This window comes from Nuphar pumila, chromosome 7 (assembly GCF_984573655.1).
Source record: "Nuphar pumila chromosome 7, dmNupPumi1.hap1.1, whole genome shotgun sequence".
Lineage (NCBI taxonomy): Eukaryota > Viridiplantae > Streptophyta > Magnoliopsida > Nymphaeales > Nymphaeaceae > Nuphar > Nuphar pumila.
Window position 1 is genome coordinate 115,557,008 of NC_143255.1, and position 17,674 is coordinate 115,574,681.

General features: G+C 37.7%; 1 protein-coding gene across 2 annotated transcripts; it reads left to right on the forward strand.

The window, feature by feature from the left end:
- Positions 1-7,814: 7,814 nt before the first annotated feature.
- Positions 7,815-16,433, forward strand: LOC149833056 (E3 ubiquitin-protein ligase At4g11680-like). 2 transcript variants are annotated; one of them, XM_090014871.1, is made up of 5 exons: positions 7,815-8,701; positions 13,747-13,866; positions 13,958-14,090; positions 15,585-15,752; positions 15,936-16,433. In XM_090014871.1, exons 1-5 carry the CDS (start codon positions 8,154-8,156, stop codon positions 16,107-16,109), a joined length of 1,143 nt encoding a protein of 380 aa, XP_089870997.1. In that variant the 5' UTR covers positions 7,815-8,153; the 3' UTR covers positions 16,110-16,433. The 2 variants fall into 2 exon arrangements, with proteins under 2 accessions (XP_089870997.1, XP_089870998.1); XM_090014872.1 differs by having other exon boundaries at positions 15,588-15,752.
- The last annotated feature ends 1,241 nt before the right edge of the window (positions 16,434-17,674 follow it).

The following is a 17,674-nucleotide window of genomic DNA, read 5'->3' on the forward strand; positions in this document are numbered from 1 at the left end:
TCTTGAATCACATGCATCTATTGAGTGTAATGTTGAAGTATAATGGGTGAGTCTATGGTTCGCTCACGAACTTCACTCCATTGGATTAATGATCAACATGGCCTTCCATACAAGGCTTCGTACTGTAACATTACAATGCTAGCACAATGGCTATTGTTATAGGCGAATTCCTTCAACGTTAGGAGTGAATCCCAATCTCCTTTCCATTATAACACAGAGACTCACAACATATCTTCAAGAGTCTGTATGGTGCGCTTAGATTGCCTACCAACTTGGGAATGAAATGTCATATTGAACTTTAGTTTTGTCCTTAGGGCTCTCTACAGTTTCTCCCAATAGTGAGAGATAAACTTTGAGTCACAATCAGAGATAATTGACACCGGCACTCCATGGAGTATAACAATCTTCCGAACGTAAAGTTCTGCCAATTTTTTTTGTAGAGTACTTAGTGTTAATTGGCAGAAAGTGAGCAGATTTGGTGAGGCTGTCCATGATCACCCAGATCGAGTCATGTTGTCTCCAGGATCGAGGTAATCTTATAATAAAATCTATCATAATGTCTTTCCATTTTCAATATGAAAATTTGATATATTGCATCATATCACCAAGTCATTGATGTTTTATCTTGACTTGCTGGCAGGTCAAACACTTTGAGACAAACGTAATCACATTCTTCTTTATACCCTTCCACCAATATTTTCTCTACAGATCTCTGAACATTTTTGCGCCTTCAGGGCGGATGGTGTATTTGCTATTGTGTGTTTCATGGAGTATTTCTTATCTTAGTTTAGGGTTATTTGAGACCCATAGCCTTTCCTCCATTCATATTCCTCTATCTTTCTTTAAGTGAAAGAAAGCATCATCCTTCATAGCCCTCAATTTCAGCTCTATATACTGGTGATCTTTGAATTGTTCGGCTACGATGCAAGTGAGGATCTGAGGCTGCATTGTCAGACTTGACAATTGAATCTTGCCTGGATCTGCCAGAAATATCTTTATATTGACAAAATCTTCCATCAACTTTTGTTGTCCTGTAAGGCTGACAAGAGTGTCGATTGTCTTGCGGCTAAGGGCATTGGCTATGACATTCGTCTTTTCAGGGTTATAGGAAAGCATGAATTCATAGTCTTTAAGAAATTTCAGCCATTGTCATTATTGTATGTTTAATTTTTTCTGAGAAAAAAGGTACTTTAAGCTTTTATGGTCCAACATGACCTCAAACTTCTCTCCATATAGGTAGTGTCGCCATATTTTAAGTATCAACACTATAGTGGCAAGTTTCAGATCGTGGGTTGGATAATTTTTTTCATGGATTCTCATTTATTATGGAGCATATGCGATCACCTTTTCGTGTTGCATCGGCACACAACCCATACCCATTCCCGAGTCATTGGTGTAAGCCACGAAGCCTCCTTGACCAGAAGGTAAGACAAGGATAAGGGTCATAGTAAGCCTTTGTTTTATAATTTTGAAGCATTCTTTGCACTAGTCGCTCCATCCAAACTTAACCCCCTTCTTTAAAAGCTTTGTCATAGGTAAGGCAATTTAGGAGAAGTCTTGTATGGATTTTTGGTAGTATCCGGCAAGGCCCAAGAAGCTACGGACATCAGTGATATGCTCTGGCTATTTTCAATCCAACACCACTTCTGCTTTTTTAAAATCTACTGCTATTCCATCTTTCGAGATTATGTGCCCATGGAACATCACTTTGTCAAGTCAGAATTTATATTTTGAGAATTTGGTGTAAAGCTTATCCTCTTGAAGGGTCTTCAAGACAATTCTCAAGTGCTCCTTGTGTTGTTCTTTGCTTTAAGAGTAAATGATGATATGATTGATAAAGATGATGATAAAGGTGTCTAAATAAGGCCTAAATACTCGGTTCTTCAGGTCCATAAAGGTAGCAAACACATTAGTGAGTCCGAAAGACATTACTACGAACTCATAATGGTCATATCTCATTCTAAAGGTCATCTTGGGTATATCTTTCTCCTTGACTCTGAGTTGATGATACCCAAACCTGAGATCGTTCTTGAAGAATACTCTCGCTTTTCGGAGTTGATCGAATAGATCATTAATTTGATGCAACAAATATTTATTTTTGATGGTTGCATAGTTAAGCATTCTATAGTCTATGCATAACCGTAATGATCCATCTTTCTTCTTTATGAATAAAACATGTGCTTCTTATAGGGACATACTCAGTCAGATGAATCCTTGTTCCATCAACTATTATAGTTTACTTTTCAGCTTACAGAGCTTTGCCAACACTATTTGGTAAGGTATCTTTGAAATTGATGCAGTTCTCGATAATGATTGGATTCCAAACTAAACTCTTGTAGCGGAGGAAGTCTTGACAATTCATCAAGAAATTCTTGCACTACCTCCAAACTCTCAATTGGCCTAATGGTTAACTCTTTTGTCGAGAGACTTAGTAGAAAGGATACACAACCCTTTCTAAAGTACTTTTGTGCTTTTAACGCTGATATGACTTATTTTTGTGGGACAAGTCTAGATAACCGGTATTCTACCTTGGGTAACCCCGATCGAAACAATATGACTCTGCCATCATTGCACAAAATCTTAGCATGATTCTGGGCTAACCAATTCATGCCCAAAATGACGTTGTATTGTATCAGATCAAGTAGGACATCGCTAGTAGGCAAATATTGCCCTGCTATCTTTATATCTAGGTTCTTCACACATTTTATATACTTTGTGTGAGAACCCAATGGGTTATGCACTTCAATCATTTTATCTGTCAGTTCCACCGAGGTGTGGAGTTGTTCAGTGAAATCGTCAGAGATAAAAGATTGCATAGCTCCATAATCAAACAAGGCGTAAGCGACATGTCCATTAAGAAATATGGTGCCTTCAATCAGGTCACCATTAACAACTTTCTCAATGGTTACAGCATATACACGACCTACTGCAGGTCTCTGCTCTATTCTCGATGATGGCAGTTGTTGGAATGAAGGATGTTGTTGCGCTTGTTGGGAAGGTTCGGTTGATCCAATATTCCTTTATCGTTCATCCATGGCCTTTTTGGCATAGTTCCTCACATAGTGGTCCATCTTGCCGCAATAGAGACAACCACTCGTGTCGCGAGGACATAGTTTTTTAGGGTGGGTTGAGCGACACTTCTGGCAGCTAGAGTTGCACTCTTGGCCAGGCTGAACCGTTTCTTGCCTTGGTGGTGGTTTCACAACCGACAGAGCAAGGTTCTTTCTTTAGGACTTACTCTTGCGAAAAGTTTGACATGATTCATGCCCACCTGAGAACGTCCTCTTATTGTTTCCATTGCTTGCTACTGACCTGTTTCTTGCGACTCTTTTGCATCTTTCTCAGTTTGTGTTAATCCTCGAAGCTGCTGTCATAACAACTTGGAATGTCTAGGGCATACTGGTTATCACACGAGACCACGACCCTTCCCGTAACCCATTAATATATTTGTCGACCCTCTCTTGGTCAATCTCTAATAACTTGGAGCAGTATCGCTCAAGGTTTTAGAACTTGGTAGTATAGTCGATGAGACTCATACCACCCTGCGCTAGTTCTAAGAACTTTATTTTTTTCTGTTTCGAGAGTGTATCAGGAAGTAGTTATCCATGAAGGCTTTTTGAAGTCACCCCAAGAGATGACCTCGTACTCTGAAAACCAAATAATTTTGGTAGTATCCCACCACTTTCATGTGTTGTCCTTTAACCAGTACATGCTGAAATTTATCTTTCTTTCTTTTAGCATTCCCAGCACTATGAACACACATTCCATCTCTTCGATCCAGCTTTTCGCAAGTTCTAGATCGGCTCTACTGGCGAAAACCAGTGAGTTTAGCTTGTGGAACTTCTCGTAAGTAATTCTTTCTGTGTTCTCGTTGTGAGGTGGAGCCGGTTCCTGCCTCGTCTCATGGATGGTAGTCTCTAAGTTGTTGAGGGTTTTCAGCAGAAACCCCTGAGTGTGAGACTCCTCGCTCGGCGTGGTTCTCCTCATTGTGAGAGTTATTTATCTATTAAAATATAATTAACGTGATTCAATCTTTCGATCATATACAAAGAAGTAAAAATTTACTTGTATATATACATTTCAACAGAAACAAACATACATTGCCAAGAGTCACGGCTCATTGACAAACATTGGGGGAAACAAACTCACACATGAGTCCGCTGACTCAAAACATGACCAATTTCTAAGAATTGAGTTTCTTTTTTGACATAGACTGCCTCAGATAAATCTGTATATTGACACATCACCTTGGCTTGGGTGTAGTTGGAGTGTGCTCAAGCGATAATTTTGCACTCTCAGCTGAAGCTGGGGGTACATCAGTGATGCATGTCCATTCCGAGGCATAGCAGAATGATGACCGGGTGAGTTCGAAATCACAATTGGTACGTAGAAGGAGTTGTATCCCTCGTTTGGGCAGTCCAGGCCAAGGGTAGGTGTTTTAAGATGATAGCTCGGCGAGTGATAAAATGCAGCAGGATAAAGCCAATCATTGCCTCCCAGACTCGGTGATCCTACCGAGGTTGATGGGTTTTGCCCATCCCATTCTCATCGTAATAATGGGGTGAAACAAAAATTACATTGAAATAAGGACACAAAGGACGTGTTCTGCACATCCACCACATCCAATGTTTGTTGAAAATACTGTCCCTAGCATAATTTTCGTCTGGGGACAGTGCATCAAACATACCCTAAGGGGTCGTTTGTTTCATGTCCCACTTTCATACCAAATGTCCCTTTCGCATGTAAGTGGCACTCTTTCCTGCCTAGGTTGAAATGAACAGCAGGTGGGAAATAGCAACTGGCTCCACACATTTTCCTTTGAAATAATGGGTTTCAACTGAAACCACAGCCCCAATGGGGGTTGGCGTAGTGGGAGGGGGCCTTGGCTGCTAGACGGGCAGAGTCAAGGTTTGATTCCCATGGGCGTCACCCCTCTGCGCAAGCCAATGCATAGCATAGGTCCTAGGGCGAGGGGTCTTAGCCTCAGAGTTTTACGCAGCCGGCACGATGACCATAGGTATGACAGGCTGAGCTAGTACGACCAGGTCTTCGTGCCTGGTGAGGTTTCTTCAGGTTATAAATTCAAAAAAAAAAGAATGAAACCACGTCGGGGGTTTGGCGGCTTTGGGGTGATTTTGGTTTCCGTTGCCTTTCCTTTCTGAAGCATGAAACACACGACAGCCAAAATTCAAACATAGTTGCTAGAAAGGGGTAGGGTTACAGGGTACTGGTCTTGGTATGTGAGGGCTTAAAAAGTTTTATGTGAATTTGAAATGCATATTAATACTATTTGGGAAAGGATTATTACGCTAAGGTATACATTTTCATAAAGATATCTATAAATTGAAATAGTTAAACATACATATAATCAGTCATTATTGTATAATATTTTTTTATAAATTATAATATTTAATCTTGATAAAAATAGTAATTTTTATGAAATTAAATTATTGTTTGTATGTAGAAATATTAATAGAAGCTAGTTTGATACTCATTTATAAAGTAATAGAAACATGTTTCTACATCAGGCGGTACACATTTATCAAGTAATTGAAACCAGTCTCTTAAACATTTGATATTTATGTTTTTAGTTTCTGAAACGAGTTTAGTATTGGTATTTGATACTGGTCCACCTGATATGCGATACAATAGGGTGCGTTGAGCACAAATGCAACCATGATTTGACCATTTCTAAACTCAAAATTGTTTCTAAAATATTAAAACTGAATCCATGAATTGTAATATCTTTTTTTGTTTTCAACTGAATTTGACTAAATGAACTTGGGTTGGTCGAATATTTGACCCAAAACCGCACTATTTACGTACTAAAGAGACATTGATTCAGGTCATCCCCAAACTCATATCCTTTCATCATACCATCTATGGGATCTCATTGTTGTAAATTTTTTTAATCAATTCTAGCCCCAATGATTTATTCACCATGATTGATTTGATAGAAATCAATCGTTGGATCATGATTATTTAATGAAAATATGAATGTGTTTTTTTAAACCATAAAATTTTATATTTTTCAACATTGTTGATTTTTTTAATTGTCAAAAAATACTGAACATGAATTGGGTTCCGGTAATTCAAACAGTAATCTTCACCAAACAGACCATGTAGATCATATCTATGGAACTAGATTTGATCCAAACAACTTGCAAAATGAAATTAGAGGGCAATGCGACCAAAGGGTATGACTAAAACTCATTTGCTATATATATATATATATATATATATATATATATATATATATATATATATATATAAAATTCTCTCTGAGTCACTAGAATATGAGAACTAGAAATATGGGCATTTTGAATACTTCTTTTTGCAAATCTAACCATGTGGATGTGCTTGGCATGGCAAATTTGCTAGGAATCAACCATTGGACCCATATGATTGTGCCATCTTCTTCTAATAGTTTAGAATTATTGCTGCTTGATTGTACTAAATTCTGCACAAAATTATTGTTAAGCAAGTCTGTGACTCGCGCCTCCAGTTTGATAATATGTTCTTCCTTTGCAGATAATTTATGTTTCCATTATGCTTTGACATTTAACACAACTTGATCCTTAAGATCCCTTTTATGCTCGTTCTCCTTGTTCTTTTCATCAATGTCTTTTTGCAGTGACAGAACCACTGAATAGCTAGGTGTTCCTGCAACTGCAGTGCCATCACAAGTGCAATTCTTTTTGTGATTCTAGGAATTCCTGCAATTGGATAACTAGGTCATCCTCTAAATATATATGTTTATTTGTGGACAATGATTATCATTGTTATGGATCTTGTTGTTATTTACATAAAGTGTATTTTCTTTAATGTTTTCACTATAATCTTTTATTATTATTTTCACTTCTTTTCTTATTTTGCATAAGCCATAGTCCCAATAATATTGCTTTTACCTGTGTCATCCTTTCAAAAGCAGTTTTTTATGTTTTACATGGAATAAGAAGCTTAGAGGAGGCATGCACTGATTTTGTTCTGTTATTTTACCTAGCTTATTTGTTTATGCTCTTTTTTGTTAGAATAGCAATTTGTATAGTTTTTTATGGTTGCTGTTGATTTAGTCTCATTGTTTCTTAATGAAAAGTCTTTTCTTTTTTTCATATAAATAGGTGAACCTCTTAATATAACAAATCCCTTTCTAAAAATCACAAAAAAATTGTTCCTCAGGTACTTGTACAGAAGCTTTCAGGTTGCTCATCGAGAAAACAAAAAGATTTCACTTACCCTTGGCTCGACCCATGACCAGACCCACCTAGAGTTGGGTTCATGCTGGGCTGTGTGGGTTTAACGTATACCCAACACAAAATTGTACCCATTTTATAAAGCCTAGAGTAAGTAGGTCATTTACTACAAAAAAAGTGCTTTAGAAGGCCTTCTTAACTAATGGGCCAAACACACTAATTAATGTTTAAAAGTCCTTTTAAGATACAGTTTCCAAACTTCTTTATCTAAACTGTGTCATCCTCAGGACTGACTTCTAAGAAAGTTAGGTGCCAAACGCGCCCTTAGGCATTTAAATAACTTCCCCCAACATTCGATGCTTAGCAGTGACATGACATGACACATTCTCACTATAGATTTTCACACAAGTGAAATTTTCAAACTAAAATCAAACAAGAGAAAGTTAATGCTTGAAAATGTAAATCACTTTTTGAGGAACAACTTTCACTACTGAATAACCTGTGATCAAAGCAAACATGCCCTTAATCCAAACCCCACCGGTTATCCATTAAGACCTTACAGGATCCGATCCACGTTAGCCAACTCGTGATTAAATCCCATTTAATTCAACGTCTCAAGTCCTGGTGGCGCACGTTTATACGACGCTGTTTCCCTACGCTTCCCCAAGTTTTCCCTTCGCACAAATCCCGGAATTCCGATTTCCCTCCCTGCCATAGGAATTCCCGTTCTCAAATTCCCAGCGAAGCCGAAACCCCCAACCCTAGTGTGGATCGTTCTTCCCATCGCCAATTTTGTCTCGATTTTCCCGATGGATAAGAGCTCGATCGATGTCTAGGGATTGATTGCACTGTTTCTCAGGAGGAATTGGTTTTCGTTTGGATTTTGATTAGGTTTGATGGAGAGCAATCGGTTGTATTAGGGTTTTCTGGTTGGAGAGGTCGAGGGTTTCGGTTGCGGGGATGGAGCGCGGGAGGGGCGTTTCATCGGTGAATTCTGGCGCCGAAGATGTCGTTGACTCCACGCCGTTGCTCGGGAACTCGAACGGGATCGGAGGCGACGATCGGAACCGACGGGGGCTGCGACGGCCGAGCATCCGCGGCGCGGCGCGGTTCTTCCGCCGCGCGAGCAGCCGGCGGATCATGCGCGAGCCGTCGATGCTTGTCCGGGAGAGGGCCGCCGAGCAGCTGGAGGAGCGGCAGAGCGATTGGGCGTACTCGAGGCCGGTCGTGGTACTCGACATCATCTGGAATCTGGCGTTCATCTTCGTGGCTGCGACGGTGCTGCTGCTGAGCAGGGACGAGACTCCAACGGTGCCGCTGAGGCTGTGGATTTCGGGGTATGCAGTGCAGTGCGTCCTGCACATGGTGTGCGTGTGCTCGGAGTACAGCCGGAGGCACCGAGCGGTGCAGCAGGGCAGCGGCGGGGGCGAACAGTTGGGCAGGCAGCAGGATGGAGAGGAAGTTGCGGAGTATGATTCGGCCAATGATCAGCCGGAGGAGAGGACCAGGTACAGAATCATGCTTTGTGCTTTGTCATGTCGAAACAATACAGAGGTATTTTTGTTAATTGGGACTGGTTCTTACTTGGGAGATTGGTTCCCTTACTATTTCTTCTTCATACGAATTAATTTGATTTCAGTTTTTTTGGACCTAAACTCTTTAGTAATTTCGGTGCTCTTTATCTTCTATTTTAGAACGATTGGTAGCATAATGTAAGGAGGAGTTTCTTTTTAACTATTTTTACTTTGTTACAATTTTCTTCTCTGAAAGAATGACATCGCTAAAAAAATTGCTTCTTGGTGTTTTTTAGTGCTCTAGTTGTTGAACACTGACACGACTTGTGCATTGATCAAAATTGGATTGATGATTGTGGAAATTTTCTGGTAATTTGGGTTTTGGGGTTGTAATGGTTGATAAGTGTAACTAAGAACTGTTTGACAAGAAATTGAATTTTTTTAGCTATCAAGCTCAAGAGGTTCACAAAGTGTCGTTTTGAACTAAGCAATTATCATAACTGATTCTTTTCTCATGCGTGTATTGTCAGTATGTTTGTGCATTTTGAGCTGCAGGAGTTTCTCTCTATATGGTCTGCCAGTCCGATACCCTATTCTACTCCTTATCTCCAATGTAATTTTTTTTTTAAAATTTTAATAGCTTGTGTTGTGGAATGCAGCAAAAAGAAAAACCTAGTTTTTCATGTTTTTTTTTTGCTTTTTGACTATGATAAGCTGTATGGTTAGCTGAGGCATTTTGTGCTGTGATGGGCCTTGTTTAATGTTTCATATGATTGAATTGTTAGTGGATATTCAAATGTACTTGACTGAGTTTTCTCATAATTTTGTCGTGTTATTTCTTGCAAAATTAGTCACATATATGCACACACATGCATAGTGAAAAATGTTAAAAAATGGCAAAATATCGGCAGCCAAAAACTGGCTAGAATTTGATTTTTTTTTAAATCTCATGTTTTTTCAGCAAAATCTCGGCAATAAAAATAAATGTATAATATAAATTTTTTTTTATAAGGAAATATAAAAAAAACATGGTTTTTCCATGATAAATAACCGATAAAAACATAAATATCACGTTTAAAATGCGATATTTATGTTTTTGACAAAAAACTCGTGAGAAATTGAAAATATCGTGAGAAATTACCATTTTTAACTTTTGGGTAATTTCTCATGATATTTTCGCGCGATTTCGAGATTTGTCACTCTGCCCACATGGCATGCTGTGGAAATCTCAAAATGTATACAGTGTCATCTAGCTTTCGAAAAAATTGCTGGCTTGTCTTTCATTTCTTTTTCAGAGGAATAAACCCTTCACATGTTCTGCAAATCTAAAAGCCAAAAAAATTAGTGTAGTTATGGAATTCACCTTAGCCAGGATTATAAAATCATAAAGTCATTTATCTTTCAAGCAATGCGTAAAAGTTCAAACAAATTAAAAAAAATTTCATCTTGCTGGAGTACTATCTCGTTTTCTTTTTGAGCGTGGATAGCCCTAGAAGGAACTTACCAAGCCACAAAAAGTTAGCCCGTAACTGGCCATGATGTTGAATGATATAAATATACATGAACTACTATTATTTTTGTCTAGTATTCGTAGCTACTTAAGGTAGAAAAGAAGGTGCAGTGCTCCTTGGGTATTCCATAGATTAAGCTAGAATGGGGTAATGGGAGATGCAACATGCCATAAACGAGTGGCCAAATGACTCAACAGTCCTGCAAAAGATGCTCTTGAGAACAAGGATCTGTTGGTTTCCCTTTCTTGTGAATGGTCAAGTGAGTGTGTCCAACTGCCACATGCAATGAAGCTTCCATATCTCTAGATGATAGACACAAATATCTACATAATGAGGACAGAAAGCCTCCAAGAGAGTATCTCACATTAATATTGACATGTTATCCAATATTTTAATTTTAATTTTGTATTTTCATTTTTTGTTAAAAAATAGCCAAAAAGATTTTAACACAATAGAGGTGCATCTTAGGTTAGCTTCAACTTATATTAAGATTCAAGTGGGACATAGCCATTGAAGATCTCTTTTACCAAGGCATCTATTGTCAACTAGAAGTAGTATTTGGTGTATCATAAACTAAGATATCTAAAGGGAGACCCTTATTGGAAGTGGTTATTGTTGCCAATATAAAATATAAGTTATGCGAAGAAGCTGAAGATAGTTTTTTTTCACTTCTAAGAATTTTCTACTTCCTCTCCCTCCTATGCAACTATAGGGCCAGTTTAACTTATATTTGCTGCTAGAATCCAAGTCCAATATTAGCTCCTCTGATAATTTGCTTGAACATTTGGTGTTTATTTAGCTCTAAGAGCCTTTTGACTTGAATGCTGTAATTTTGGTGTTGTGTCATATGATGCGACCCGATCAATTGTAGTATCCATTCATGGAAATACAGCCAACCATGTTTAGAAATTAGGTTCTCATTTGCTACTTATCAGTATCAGAGGATACATAGGGCGAAGAATTGAGTGTTTTATGGTGAGATGTTCCTCTGTTTGTAGGCCATTTGTCCTAATTTTTTAGTAGAAAAGGGTTGTTTTCGCCACGCTTTTATGCTCAAAACAAAAACATGGTTCCCCAAATTGTCTTGTGGTTTTAACACCTTCAAATTTGTTTCTTTTTCAATTTTTCATTTTGTTTTTAAAATCTTTCAAACTGTGTGACAAATAGATATGCACGTTCAAAGTATGAAACATTGCATGTCTATGAAACAATATTTGCATGATTTTCTAACATTTTTAGGCATGATTTTATCACATTGCCAATTTGAATTTTGACAAATAGAGATGCACACACAAAGCATACTTTATAATAGATGCACACAGATAGAGATTCATGCGCATGGGAAAAACCAAATGTATTCATTCACAAAATCTTGTTTTATGGTGGCCATTTGATTTTTTTAGACGGCTGTTTTGGAAACAATGCACTTGTACAAGAAAAGGAAATATGCAAAAATTTTGCGCTTCAACATCACTGGCTCCTTGCATATGTCAGCTTTAGAGGCATATACTGGAGGTTTCAGATTTTATGGAATTCCATTGAAGCAAGAAATAGAGTAGCATATTATCAGGATTTATGTGATTTTATATGTTTGTATTTGAAGGTAATTCTAGATTTTGTTGAAGTTATTTGTGAAACACACATAAGATAGTTTTGTCTTGAAGCGGCGCAAGCTGCATTATTTGGTTACTAGTTCAAGAATTTATGGAGCATCCTACCTTATTTATTTTTAGATCTGAAGGTTCCATAGCACACATAAGATAACTTTTTGCCTTGAATTGCCAGAAGCTAAGTAGTCAAATGCGCTAGTCAGCGACTTGGTGCTAGTGCCCTAAAACGCCTAGTTGGTGCCTAGGCAGGACTAGTCGGCCTACTTTGGGAACCAAAAAAAAGAAAAATATTGAAAAATTACAATAAATTCTTTAAAATAATATAAAATACATATGAAACACAATTTATGAAGCTAAACAATCAAAACTTAAGAAAAAATTCATGAATGAATCTAAATAATTAAACATTCAACTTCATCTAAAGAAATACTTGTTTAGCTATATCACCTAGAGTTGCATGAAAGAATTAAAAATATTTAAAATAAAAATATAAAAAGCATAAAATAAAAGAAAAAACAGAAACACTTAAATATTTCAAAATACTCAAACAAAACATGATTATAATTTTTAAATATTTAAAAAAAATGTAAAATACCAACCTTGTTTCCCTCCTCCAACCTAGGTACTCACCTAGGCCCCTATGCGGTAGACTTGCTCCTAGGTAGTCTAGGTGGTGTAGTCGGGAGCCTAGGTGGGATTTTAACTTAGTTGTCTTAGGCACTAGGCGGTGAGCCCCTAAAAAGGCCTAGGATGTTCTCCAAATAAAAAAAATTAAAAAAACATAATAAGAAACATGTATACAACATAAAATCAATCAACAATAAGAAGTAGATAACTAATATGCCGTTAAACACTGTAAAGCAATTATATTACATAACCTTAACTTGCTCAAACAAATTAGAATAAATTAACAATTGAATAAACAAACCATACAACTAACAATGTGAATTAACAATATGCAAAAAATAAAATCATGTATAAAAAAAAATTAACAACAACAATAGACATAATCCAAGCAATAGACAAATAATGTCTTCTTCTTATTCTCAACAATAGACATAATACAGGCAATAGACAAATAATATGTCTTCTTCTTCTTCTTCTTATCAACAATAGACATAATACAAGCAATAGACAAATAACATGTCTTCTCCTTCTCCTCATCCTCCTCGAAGAAGAAAACAAATGATGTCTTCAAAAAAAAATATCTTCAAAAAAAAAAAAACGGCGCCTAGGCATTAATATAGGCCCCCACTGCTCAAACCAGATCTCCCAGGCTGTAGAGCTGTGCCTAGGTCGCCTAGGCGCCACCTTTGACAACTAAGGATTTTAACTACATAGGCCACATGTGTGTATTGATGCAAGAATTTATGTAGCATCCTGCCATGGTTATTTTTAGATCTGAAGGTTCCAAGTCAGATATAATGGGCTGCTCTAGCCAAGTCAGATATAATGGGCTGCTCTAACTGTTCAACGTTTGCTTCGCTAAAGTCATTAGATATGGGCTAGCGTGTAAATTTATTTGAAACCAATTATTCATCAGGATGTTCATTGATATGCTGTGGAAAATGGCATATCTAGAATTCTTTATTTGTATCATTGTTGCTTGTCAAAAGGTTTAAAGATTTATAGAATAACATGTTACTATTTAACTTCAATGAAAAGAAAAACCAAAGCAATGCATTACGCTGGAGATTCAACTTTAGAATTTGAACCCAAGCCTTAACACTTGACATCTGGTATTACATGATAAGTTCTTGTTCTTCTGCTAGGTACTCCTCAGTCTTGTCCATTTAGTTTTTTGTAAACACATTAGTGTGGTAAACATGTTACTTGCCTTGCCCCAAAGAAACAAAGTTGTTGAAAGTGAGAATAATTCCTTGCTTCATCTGACTGGTCTGCATTTCACCTTTGGCAGTATTGTGAAGCATCTAGAGTCTGGGAATACAATGTTCTCATTCATATGGTGGATCATTGGATTTTATTGGGTGTCTGCTGGTGGTCAGAACCTGATTCGTGATGCTCCTCAGCTCTACTGGTTTGTTCACACCCAAGCATATACTGATCCTATGGTTGATCCCTTTTTTCAATTGTTTGACTGATAAATGACCAAACTTTGTGATTTACAGGCTCTGTGTGGTTTTCCTTGCTTTTGACGTGTTCTTCGTTGTCTTATGCATTGCCTTGGCATGCATTATTGGTATAGCAGTATGTTGTTGCCTACCTTGTATTATTGCAATTCTGTATGCTGTTGCAGATCAGGTAGCTCACTTTTAACATTGCTTCACTGTCTTCAGATTGTTGTTGTTGTTGTTGTTTAAAAACAACAGTTGTTTGTTTTTTTTTTGAAAGGCAAGCTGGGGTTAGGCAGACCCCTACCAGATATCTCTTAAGCTGGGCCTTCAGCTTAGCACAGGACCCCGCTTACCACATGGGATACCACCTCGGTGGTTGTTTAACCATAGTTACACATCTGGTTTTGCATGAAATTATAAAAATTAGTTTTGATTATTAATGATGCATTAGTTTTGGAAGTTTTAGTTAATTTATAATTGCTGAAAGTAAGAGGAAAATGTTGTTTTTACCTTTTCTGAAGTGAGGAAGTCAGCATTATCTAAGGTTTTTTAAGATAGGGAGTATAGCAATTGACTAGTAATTTCCAGACAAAAGTCAGGAATCAGTGAAGAAAGCAAGCAAAAGTGGCTATGGGCTATATCCAAGATGAAAAGACTTCTGAGAACAAACATCCTGCCCTAGTCATATCGCAGTGATGAAACTTAATATCTCATTGGTTGACCATGCGTATCAAATAAATAGTGGTGCTTTCTTACTGAAACAACTATTCCTTCCAAATGAAATATGCTACCTTGTCTGCCTAGAATCTGTGAAGAGGGCAGAAAGCATCTGTGCATAAAACTGGATTACCTTGAAGCTGTCGCTCGTTACTGGTACAGATGTGGATATGCAGATTCGAGATGCAAATGCGTGATTTTTTTGAAAAGTAGGGCATGAGAACACATATTTTTAATTTTTAATGTATAACAAAATATAATTTTAATGGATATAATATATAAAAAATACATTTACTAATAATAAAAGTATAACAAATTTAAAAAATTATTAAAATATATTATAGAATATTAAAACATGTTGCAACGTGTTATGTGGTATGTCTGCATGTCATGTATCTCTTAGGCACAGATCCTAAACTGCATCTCCTTGTGACAGCCTTCAAGGCCTTGAAGTAGGTTTCGTTTATAATGAATGAAACCAAATGAAATAAGGCACCAAAAGTTTGGGAATTAACTATTGAATATGATGCATTACTTGGTTGCTTCTGGAGTTGTGCAACTCCAATGGCATGTGAAGAGTTGTTGAGCGTATGTATCCTGCTTTGATTAGATACGGCATGGATAGATTGGCTGTTCAAAAAAATATGCCTTTGTTCTGGGTAGATTGGCTGCACAAGAAAATATGCCTTGGCTTCCAGCTATGGCGTGGACAGATATGGTAGTGGGCAGGTTCAGTGACGTGTTCTTACACTGGAATTTCATCAAATACATAATCCTTCTTGAGGTTTGAGTTCACCTTTGTTAGCTAGTTATGATGTCTGGCTTTAGTTGCAGGTCAGTCTAGCAGCAATTTGTTAATAATCATCTTGCTGCCCTGGTTCTTATTAATGTTAATGCATGAAAATGAGTTGAAATTCCTTCCTGCATCCTCATGTAAGATAATAGTGTTGATGTGTTACTGAAGCAGGAAGGTGCATCTGAAGAGGATATCAGCAGACTCCCTAGGTACAAATTTCGGTCACTTGGAGCTATTGAGAAGCTTAATCTAGAGAAAGCAGAGTCATTTGGTGGGATAATGACGACATGTGGTGGAGGGATACCTGTTGAACGAGTCCTTTCTGCTGAGGATGCTGTAAGCTGTTTGGTGTAGAATTTTCTCATTATGTTCTTCAGAAATCAGGATGATATCTGCTTTAAATCCTTAAATCAATTGCATTTGCATTCGACCTGGGTTGGGCTTTGGTAGACTGGGACTACGTTTTTCAGTTTTTTTCTTGTGTTGGTTATGACCTATAATGTTTCTTGTTGCTTACAGGAATGCTGTATTTGCCTCTCTGCATATGATGATGGTGTGGAGCTGCGTGAGCTTCCTTGTGGGCATCATTTTCATTGTGCCTGTATAGACAAGTGGTTATACATCAATGCTACCTGTCCTCTATGCAAATATAACATCATAAAGAGCAGCAACGATTGCAGAGAAGAAGTGTAGTTTGTGGTTATTGTGTTAGTACCGTCTCTCCTATACCAGCTCGTTGCGAGAGTGGAATAGATGACTTGAACCTGCTTTGTATGTATGCATATGCACTCAACCCCGGAAGCATTATGCTCTTTTACAAAAGTTCATTTGGGTTTACTAAGATGGCTCACTATTTATGAGAAGGGTCTTATAGTAGCTGCGCAATTGTGCATGTCCTCATGCATGTCTGCGAATGTTTTAAGTTTGTGTATGATGTGCATAGCACTTTTAAGTTTGAGAATACTCGTTTGGTTGTAATGTGCCAACCTTTCCAGGAAAGGTTAGTTCTCCTTGTATGGATGTGGATTAGTTAGTCATTTTCATGTATATCTTACTGGACCTTGTTCCAGGACCTGCGTGTGCTAATAAACTTTTATGGGCATCTCTTATGATGTTTCCAGTTAAAACAAGTAGTCTGTGATACAAGAAAGTTGGGGCTCATTTTTTGACGCCCATGGCATGGGTTTTGTCCATGCTGATTAGTGACTTCGTGCTCTACTGCTCTTTATATTGGAAGGCTCGTGTCCTTGCTTGTTACTGAATAATGCTAGTACCAATATGCTAATGTGTAGTCCGGTTAAATGGTGCTTCATTTTGTTAAGGTCTCTTTTCTTTACCCCTTCTTTTTTGGCTATTTTCTCTAATTTGGATTGGGGCTTTAAGAATGTCCGCTTCATTGTCTTTCTTAGGGTCTGTAAGCAAAATCTTGCTTTTCGAGTATCCAAAATATGACATTCATCTGCAGTTCAGGAGCGAACAGATGCACGGGATGATCAGAGGATAAGAAGAAAGCGGGTAGTACTACATCATGGGGTCCATTTTGATCCAATATATTTGGATTTTATTTAGATATTGAATATATTGAATTAATACTGATTTTCTCGCTTGTAAATAGGAATCATTTAAGACTTTAGAGAGGTTTTCTTTTGTTTTTTGGATAACCAAGCTGGGTACTTTAGAGAGGGATTCGATGAAACTACTGAACTAATTTTTCCTGTTATTTTTATATTTGAATAGGATTTTACCATGTTCATATATTACCTAAATCCTGCATGATCGCCCTTTGGCCTTGTATTGCAAGCTATTGACTTTCCTAATGGTAGTGTGGATGAAACAGCCTTTTTTGTTCTTTGTTTTTTCATGTTCTGTTCAACCCTTTGTGGCCACAAACAGGATCTAGCCCTGATGAACTTGACCCAAATCCACATAGGTCTGACATTAGGCCACCTTATTCAGCTTGGGATATAGGTCTGACATGGGGACGCTTTATTCAGCTGGGGATTAGTTCCCCACCCCTCATTTTCTTCTGTATTTTTTTCTTCCATGGCCAGGCTAGGGGTAGCCCCAAACGGGGATTTAAAATTGAGACGATAGTGAAGCTCCATCTGGTCCAGCTATCCTGGTCTATCTAGGTTAGACATAAAGCCATCTGTATACCAATTGGACACACATGGATCTAAAATGCTCAGGGTATCGCTAGAAGCATGTCCAAGCCATAATCTGATTGTTAACTTGGATGGGCTGTTTAGTTCAAGGCT